This window comes from Silene latifolia, chromosome Y (genome assembly GCF_048544455.1).
Source record: "Silene latifolia isolate original U9 population chromosome Y, ASM4854445v1, whole genome shotgun sequence".
Taxonomy (NCBI): Eukaryota; Viridiplantae; Streptophyta; class Magnoliopsida; order Caryophyllales; family Caryophyllaceae; genus Silene; species Silene latifolia.
The window spans coordinates 18,884,823-18,894,824 of NC_133538.1; the positions used below are offsets into that span (position 1 = coordinate 18,884,823).

The 10,002-nt window shown below is 38.0% G+C and overlaps 1 protein-coding gene and 1 pseudogene across 1 annotated transcript; one reads left to right on the forward strand and one right to left on the reverse strand.

Annotated features, from left to right (window-relative positions):
- Positions 1-356: 356 nt before the first annotated feature.
- LOC141627681 (CDP-diacylglycerol--inositol 3-phosphatidyltransferase 1-like) lies at positions 357-2,830 on the reverse strand (annotated as a pseudogene).
- Positions 2,831-6,985: 4,155 nt separating this feature from the next.
- Positions 6,986-7,657, forward strand: LOC141627682 (uncharacterized). Its single transcript, XM_074440910.1, has 2 exons — positions 6,986-7,213; positions 7,259-7,657. Exons 1-2 carry the CDS (start codon positions 6,986-6,988, stop codon positions 7,655-7,657), a joined length of 627 nt encoding a protein of 208 aa, XP_074297011.1.
- The last annotated feature ends 2,345 nt before the right edge of the window (positions 7,658-10,002 follow it).

The window sequence follows — 10,002 nt, forward strand, 5'->3', positions numbered from 1 at the left end:
TTTTTGGACAACTAATACGTAAATGTGGCCGTGGGTAAATTTCTTAGGTGTTTCTATGCTCATTTTGCCCTGTTAAAAATGTGCTTACTGATTAAATGCTTAAATGTGGCGGTGGGGAAAATTGTCTTTAAAATGTAGGAATTTTTTTTCTAAATAAGAAAAAAGAAAACAGGTGCTTCGGAACCATTACCTTTCATTTCCTGGAGAATTTTTAACTCCATATAATCTGGCAGCCCAACTTTTAATCCAGCAAGCAACTTAGATGCTGCATTTAGCTTCAATTTCAGATCCTTAGCTGTTTCAATTTGCATATTTAGATTGGCCAGATCCTCTTCCGCCTGCTTCAAATCTTTATCTCAAGTAAAACTATCTAGCTTCTTCGCCATAGCGGCTAAAATTCTACGATCCTCTCCGCTCCAAGTGTGCGGCATGGGCGATTCTAAAGATTCCTTGCCTGAGATGAACTCTATTGTTAACTTCTCTACAGTCTTCTCAGCCTTCTTAGATGCAAAGACAACTTCTTCGGCTTTCTTCTCGGATTCATCTTCTGCCTTTAAGCTCGAAATCATGTTTTACCTGATGCTCTTAGGTCTGTGCTCTTTCAAGATTAAGCTTTAGATCTTCAATTAGTCTCTTAGTACTTTCCAAATCCTTTAATATTTGGATCTTAGATTGTTTAACAACCTCGGATTGTTCCTTATATAGGGATCTCCTGCTACTGCACCTTCTTGAGCTCCTGCTCAATGATTTTGTGCCTATGCACTTGTAAAGCTTGGAGTTCAGTAAGAAACCAAAGCTCATGAGCCCATATCCAGAAAAGACTCGAATTCGTGCTATTTCGACTCTTCGCTTTTTGGGATCATGAACCCATGTCCGACTTAACAATTAAGGATATGAGAATGAAATCCGTACTCAATGCTTACCAGTCCGTCACTCCCAAAAAACACAAAAAGGGAGGGCTGCACGGCAAAAGCAGCAAAAGAGATTGGTATACAAAATATATAGCAGTATAAATTTTGACAATTTTAACTTATGTCTCAAATATCTAATTTCACTGAAAGTGTCAATCTTTGTATGCCGTAAAATAATATTTCCTCCATTCTCATATGATGTACCCATTTTATTAAAATACTCCACTCATATACTCAACAAATGGGTACATCATATAAGAACGGAGGAAGTACCATGTAAACCTTGCCCGGTACTTAATCAATACCGAATCATGGTATTCACTAATCATCAAACTACAATATCCAATAACAGGAACTTTATGAGCTATGACTTCAGCAAACTCTATAGTCAAAGCTTATATGACAATGCCAACATAAGTAGATAAAATGAAAAATAACGAGAACTCGTACCTGAATGATATTGATTGATTTCGGAATCGCCCATCCAAATTGAACTAAAGCTTCTAAACTAAAGAGCGACAAACTTTCTCTTGCTGAAGAAATAACAACCTGCAGAAAAGAAAACCATGTGCCATAATAAGCAGTGTTTTTTTTAAGAAGGGTACCGTTTTTTTCTAATCTTAAGATACAAGTGGAGTTTGATGAGTTATGAAAACCAATCTCACATCAATGACATTTTCACTTTGACTCTTTACCAGAAGGAAGAGAATTATGATCTGAGAATTTGGAACATTGATTATACAGCAAATATGAGCATTAAAACTTCATAAGCTGTCTAACATAAGAAAGTCTCAGTATCTCACATGAGACATAATAGAATGTCGTAAACATTCGGTTTCCAAAATATGCTATGAAAAGCTAATTTGAACTGTCTTTCACATCTTTATGGGTAGCCTTCCCCGATAAAAAAAAGTACTTTGACAAGAAGAGAATAATATATTTCAAAATTAAGGAAAGGGTGTGATCGAAGTGATGTTTAATAGATGAACATCAATACTTGTACATTTGAAACCAATAGCTAGTCATATCCAAGGCAAGGAATGATAAGAAAATTGAAGCCAGACTGCATGTAATTGATCACAAAATCATTATATACAATTATACATGTCAATGCATTGAAAAATACAACAATAAGAAATGCAAACAAATCTCAACCTACTTGTATATTTGAGACAACAACACTAAATGACACGCGGTGATGGTCCTGTAATGGTCAATGTATTCAGTAGCTCGAGAACTTGTTATTAAAAACAGACAGGATTAGCAACATGTGACTGAGGATGTCGAACTATCATTTGAATTAATCAACATCTTCAGCAACAAGATCGACGCACATTTTTTGAGTTAATAAGCTCTTGCTCAACAACAAAAATAATAGAAAGAGAGTACATTACGTCTTAGCATCCACGAGGTAGTATCAAATGAAGATAAAAAAAACTATGGAAGAGGCCCACCTGTCTGTAACCATGTCTAAAACAACACCAAGAGTCGATACTGGACAAGCAGGTAAAGCGAAGTAAAATTATATTAACGCAACTCCTGAGTCACAACAAAATGTATTTCGTTAGGCAAAATGATATTGTTAATACTGCGTAGTAAAAGTGTAAAATCATGTCATATGTTTTGCCTTATAGTCAGGAATTAACACATAAGTAGTCACGATGATTCATAGGGAAAAGCAAAACGTTTATCCAATTTGGTGGAATTCTAAGCGAAAGCAAGTCGGTAGTGTATAGAAAGGGGCATACACATAGTAGGCATCATTTTATAAACAGTTGCACCCAAGTACCGTTGAAAATCAATGCAAATTAAAGGGAATGCATAATTGACGAATGACATGCAACTTAAAAGTAAAAGAATTAATTACCTGGTGACGATAATGACCAAAATCTTGAAAACCAAAGAACAAGAACGACCATTGAGGGTATCAAAGACCATCATCGGAACCTGACTCAAGTTGTAATCGGAGGCGCCAAAATTATAGTCCTTAAATCCTCGACTTCATCTCACCAAACAAATTCGTAAAAACCTAGATAATCAATTCAACCGACTGAAGATCATACCTATATCATCAAAAATTAATTGATCAAACTTCTAAAAAAATAGCTAAATATCAACACCATCAACGCAAAGAAAGAGATGATATACGCATTGAAAATGTCGATACCCAAATCAAAAGGCCATGATAGTAATGAAAACAAAATTAAAAAGCAAAAAGAGACAACATACCGCCTATCTCCGATCTCTGACCTCCGTTCAGCAACCACTTCAAAACAAAACCAACTAAAAAGAAAATGGGGATTTACATAAAGGGAAATGAGTGTGAGAGAGAGTAAGACGGAGAATAGGTGGACTAAATGGGACGATTTAGGCATGCAGTCAAGCAGGAAAAAGGAACAGTATGAAAGAGAGGTGAATGTTGTAGAAGCAAAGAGAGAGTGACACGCAAATAAAGAGGAAAAATAGAGAAGGGCAAAATGGTCGGGAATTGAAAAGTGTTATTTACATTACTCTGATAAGGGAGTTTGGGATTTTTAAAGAAGTATGGATATGGATATGGATGTTTGGGATTTTTAAAGAAGTATGGATATGATGTGATCAGTTTTAGAGTAGCATACAATCAACAAATTTTCTTCTTTTCACACCATTTGAGAACATGTAACACAATGTTAGACGGACATTTATTTGACTAATTTTACTCTTAAGACGAATATATCCGTCTTAAAAGAGACCAATTATAAATCAACCCTTTACCACCCATAAAAATATAAGACGAATATATCCATCTTAAAAAAGACCAATGGTAAAACAACCTTTTACCACCCATAAGAGTTTTCAATCGTGGTCCAAAACTAGAATGAAAACAATTCACCGCTTTCATGTGCACTACGGATATAAGAACACTAGTAATAAACAAACCTCTTTATAAATTTGTTCTATGACACAACTCCCTATCCACCACCTCTCAAGTCTCTACTTAAACTCCTGCATAACAATACACACTTTTTCAAGGTCCTCAATTAGAGAAGGCAGTGGGCCGTGCAAGGCCGGCCCGCGTGCCGGTCCACCGTGCCACGCCCCAAAAATGGCCCGGCCCAGGCACGGTAATTGGGCCCACCGTGCCGTGCTTGGCCCGCACTTCCCAAACCCACCCGCGGCCCGCCCATGGCACAATTATTTTCGTGCTGGGTCGTGCCTGGCCCATGGGCTGGCCGTGCCTTGTTCATGGGCCGACCCATCGTGTTATTCCCCTTTATTTTATTTTTTATTTTATTTTTAAGAAATTTTTTTTTATAATAATTGTATGATTTTTAGTACATTTTGTATTCAATGGTACTCTTTTAGCCTAAAATACCCTTCATCCTCAATTCCTCACCTGCTCTCTTCCTCACACACGTGACCCAACAACCCTCACCAATCACCATCTACCTCTCCTTTATATCGAAACAACCTGCTACCAACCGCCCACCAAACGATGGCGAGGAAAGAGAGTCACCAGAATCTTGCCAGAAAATGAGTTGGCGGCGACTGTGAGGTTTACAAGGTCTTTAAGAAGCCGATGTCAAGTGAAAATGTTCCGGTAAGGTTTTTGTTGGAGAGATCGAGAGAGATGATGGTGTTTTGGTGGCACGTGACGCAGAACCAGGTCACCATCGTGCCACCACCGGGTCGTGCCGTGCCAGGCCCGCCGTGCCTGGTGCGTGTCGTGCCTGGCCGTGCCTGGGCACGATGAAATCCACTATCTGGAGTCGGAGCCCGGTGCTAGCACGGACGGGCCGTGCTCGTGCCACCTCGATTCTGCCACCGGGCCGGGCCGGGCTCGAGCCAGCTGCCGTGCCTGGCCGTGCCGCCCACCGTGCCGAGCCCGAAGTGCCAACTCTATCCTCAATTATGGGACTCGCTGTCAACTATCCGTCATATAAATATGTCCAAGTCCTCGAGCAAACATGTATACTACGGAGTAATATGTAATTTTTTTTTTTTTCGATTTCCAACGATATCATATAAACAAACTTCTAGAATGAAGGATGAACACCGTCGACAAACCTTTATTGTTATTGCCCTTAGACCATGTTTATCAGTCTTTCCTACAGACCTACTTAGACCTAGTTCCTGATTAAAATATTAATATATACATCTTAACCTACTTATAAGACCTAATTCCTTATTTTGTTATTTTATCAAGCCTTAATCAGACCTATTTCCTGATTTTTTTAAAAAAATCCAAATATATATCAAATATGGTCTTCATTTGATATATATTTGAAAAGATTTCAAAAGAGAGAAAATGATGAGAGAGAAAAGCTCTGCAATTTTAACCTAAAATTTTGTGAGGATGACGGCAGTTAAGGTTACTCAAAGCCGTTTTTCGCCATTAATGAGTTCTTCAAAAACCACAACACCTGTTAAACATTCAATAATACGTCATTCTGCTCAAAATAATACTCAAAACAAGTCTAAAGATGTTACCTTTCAGGGCCCTTCATCTATGGATATTGGTAAAACGTGGTCTGTTAGTGAGATTAATGGAATCCCGATACTGAATCTTAGTGAAGGTGCTCCTGAACAACTCAATGAAGGGTGGATGATGAAACAGCATGGAAAGTGTGTCCCAGTCATGGGAACTATTTCAGAGGAGGAAGAGCTCTCAGATTTACTGCAATTCACACATGAGGATGTTAAACAAGAGGTAGCCTTTTGGAACAACACTGTTTTTTGCTATATTTTGGGTGCTAACCCTCCTGCTGAGATTATTGAGAACTTTGTGTATCGTATTTGGAAACAATTTGGGATTGACAGAGTTTCATTTTTAGACAATGGGATTTTCCTTTTACATTTTACAAAGTTTGAGAATGGGGAAGCTTTATTAAACTCAGGGTATTACATGTTTGATAATAAGCATGTGGTTATCCGTCCCTGGTTTCCTGAAACTAAGTTGATTAAGGAGAAAGTGGATATTGTTCCAGTCTGGGCAAAATTATCTGGTATACCCCTGAGATTTTGGGGGGCTTGTTTGCCTAAGATAGCTGGTTTGGTCGGAAATTTTATTCGTATGGATGATGCTACTACTGATAAGATTCGTTTGAGTTATGCAAGAGTCATGGTTGAGGTGCCTTTTAATCAAAAGCTTATTGATAAAGTTAGGTTTCTGGATGAGTCTGGGCAGATGATTACTGTTGATGTGGAGTATGAGTGGAACCCTATTTCATGTACTAGTTGTAATGGGATAGGGCATGACATGTCTCAGTGTAGGAAACCCAAACCCAAGAGGAAAGTGCAGCAACCTAAGCCTAAACCTAAACAAATTTGGAGGCTTGTTCAGAAAGCTCAACCTGCTGAGACTACTGAGCCCCCTCCTGCTCTTACTCCTGAAGTGTTCCCCCTATTATCTATGGTGAGATCCACCCCTACTGTGAAAGCTACACCAGCAAAACAAATTATGTGGGTCAGTAGGCAGAAGAATATGGTGGGAGTAAGGCTCTCTGGTAAGTTTAGTCAGTATACTTTAATTTCCTGGATGCACTGAATAGTTCTGCTACACCTAGGGTCAGGGTAGAGAACAGTGGTAAGGACCCTCCTAATCAAGTTAATCATGCATAGTATTGGTTTTTGGAATGTCGTGGGTCTCAATGACCTGAATAAACAGAAGATTGTTAAGTGGTTCATGCATAATAATGGTGTAGGTCTTTTTGGTCTTTTAGAAACAAAACTAAAGCCTAGTAATTTACTGAATAAGACAACTACAATTTGTGATGGATGGAGTATTTCTACCAACTGCAGTTGGCATAAAGGGGGGAGGATTTGGTTACTTTGGAATCCTACTTGTTTTGATGTGCAGTTCCTGAATTATGGTTCACAGTATATCCATATGGTAGTTCAGTCTAAAATGGACAACAAGAATTTCTTATTGACTATGATCTATGCCTTTAATGACCTGAAGGAGAGAACTATTCTTTGGAAGTTTTTGAAAGAGACAGCTTCTACTTGGACTATGCCTTGGTTGTGGGTAGGAGATTTTAACACTGTTTTATCTCCCATTGAAAGGTTAGGGGGGTAATACTACAGATGCTGAGATGGAACACTTCCAGAAATGTGTTTCTTTATGTGAAATGGAGGATATCAAGGCTACTGGGGCACTATTTACCTGGTCTAACAAGCAGGCACCTACTGAGAGAGTTTATAGTATATTGGATAGGGCAATGGGTAACCCTGAGTGGTTGAGTCATTATGGAGATTATGTGGCCCATTTCCATCCTGAGGGTATGTTTGATCATTGCCCCTGCACAATTGTTGATAGGAGAGTAGAGTTTAATGGGAGAAAATCTTTTAAGTATTTTAATATGTAGGGAGCTTCTGAGCATTTTGCTATCAGTGTTGATGGTGTGTGGAAACAGTCTTATAAAGGGACTAAAATGTTCAATGTGGTGAAAAAACTGAAGGCTCTCAAACCAGTTCTCAAGAATCTAAATACAAATTGTTTTTCAGATATTGAAAACGGCACTAGCATTGCTGGTACTGTACTGCAACAAATTCAGAAGGAGTTGGTTGAGCATCCAGGGGATTTGGACCTGATTCAGCAGGAATATGACTTGGCAAATGAACTAAAAGACCTTATTGTGGCCAGGGATAGCTTCCTCTCTCAGAAAGCCAAAATTCAATGGTCAATTGCAGGGGACCTCAACACTTCCTACTTTCATCAAGTTATCAAGAAGAGAGTGATGTTGAATAAGGTAATGCAGATTTAAGATATGAATTGTAATGTTTGTACCACTGGTGATGCAATACAACAGGCTTTTTTGGCATATTATCAAGATTTACTAGGCTCTCATACTGACACAATGAAGGTGCAGCATCATGTTGTAACACCCCCATACTCCAAGTGCCTTACCAGGACCACTCAGGTATAAAGATGCTACCATTTCGGTTGCCCGAGGCAATGATAATCATAAGACAATAACGAAACAATATTTAAATAGTATAACTTTAGTGAATAAGATACAATCCAAAACCAAATACCAAAATACGGTTACATGTTCTAAAAACCAACTGTTTACTCAACTAAATGAAATGTTTAAGAAACTATCATGCTACAGCGGAAGACTCTATCATCAGACGGTGGCACATCCCAGCTATCCCATGTAACTCGACTCATACCTGCTCAACAACTGCTCACCATCCCCGAATGGATCACCACAGTTTTTAAAACAATAAACGGGGTCAGTACTAATTACACAATTTATAAAACCAACAACACAGTAAACAAACAGCTCAATCATCACAGATATACTCCGAACTCCAATCCCAACTCCACACTAAAGTGTGTAGCCCTGCCAGAGTTCCCATCGCAACAGGTCACTCCACGCCGCCAGTGGGGGACCGCAGCCGTACCCACCAAATCCCCGATCATCTCCGTCGAGCGATAAACCCAATATCCTTAATGTGCACATCCCTTCTGTGGCGGGTTCCACAGAAGGTGAATAATGGGTGAAGAGTCTATTAATCCAAAATACTCAAGAGGGAGGGGGGGGGGGGGTGGGTGAATTGAGGATTTAAAACTTTTTAAAGCTTTTTCGATTATGCGTATGTAATTGATTATTTAAAGTTTATTGATTAAACTTTAACTAATCAAATAATGAAAGTAAACGGAATAAACGAAACAAACGAAAGAACGAAGAGACACACGGTTTTTGAAGTGGTTCAGTTTCACAAGTCGAAGCCTACGTCCACTATTCTCAATTAATAAATTTAGTATCTTTCTACGGATTACAAATTTACTAACCCAACTCGTACAACTAACTCTAGCTGTAACTCAATGAGTACCGTTAAATACTCGAGTGACTAACTTACTGTGGAAAATAATCTGTATACTTCCCCTTAATTTAGAAGGATTATAAAGATTTAATAAAGACGATCTAAGATCATAAAATAAAATACATAAACATAAGTAAAAAGATTTATAATTAACCTCCGGTCCTAGCAAATATGGCCTAAGAACAATACCAAAGCAGGTATTCGCCTATTGGTTGCACCCAAGATGATCTGAGATATGCCCTTTGATTATGCTTGAAATTAATCTAAAATTTTCTGTAAAATTTTTATTGTCTTTGTGTTCTTGTGATGAGAAAGAGGAGGCAAGGTCAAAAAAAGTATTAGGTCAGAAATAATTCTCTACCTTTCTTTTTATATAGACCGAAAATCAATTAGGAAAGAAATAACCTCCTAATTTTCGGCCAAACAGACCGAAAATAAGGAGTGTATTTTCCTTATTTTGGTCTTTCCAAAAATATATAAAGTGTGTTAAATTGTCATCTAGTGAGGATCGAACCCATGACCTCTTGGCTTGTGTACCCTCACTATTACCACTATGACACATTCAACTTGTTGATATTAAATACAACTGATTATATTTAACTACGAATTAACAGATTAATTCGTCCAAACTAACCTTATATATATTTAATTAAATATAACTTATTATATTTAATTTACGAATTTACTGATTAATTGTCTCAACTTAATATTATTTAATTTTCATTAAATAATTATCTCATCAACACATTGACTAACTTTTTAGTCATTTTGGGCATCAATGTAATTATATTTCTATAACCACATTTCTCAAATACGTCCTATAGGTGTGACCTTTAGGGACCAGTTGATCACCGCCATCTGTATGATAATAACGTCAAACTTTCTAGCAAGCCAACCGTTATTAGGTAAACGTTAATCAACTGATTAAATATACGAAGTATACCCTTGTGAACCTGTAAGAGATTTACAAATGTTATCACACTAATTTGTGGAGGACACCAGCTCCAACAAACTCCCACTTGTCCTCATAAGTGTATGTGCGATAACCGATTCTCATATCCTTTAAAATTTCTCCCACTCAATGTAAAACAATTTGCAAATCCGAATTCACAAAGGTCGTATTTTACAAGCGATCAGTATCAAGAGTGGTTTTCCCGACTAGAGAGTAACTTAACTGATAAACGAATCAACATTCGAGCATGGCCATGCCTTTCAATTACAACTCCTCGAGTGGCCCTGAGAAATAACTATACCTGATAAGGGATGGATATTTTCCTCA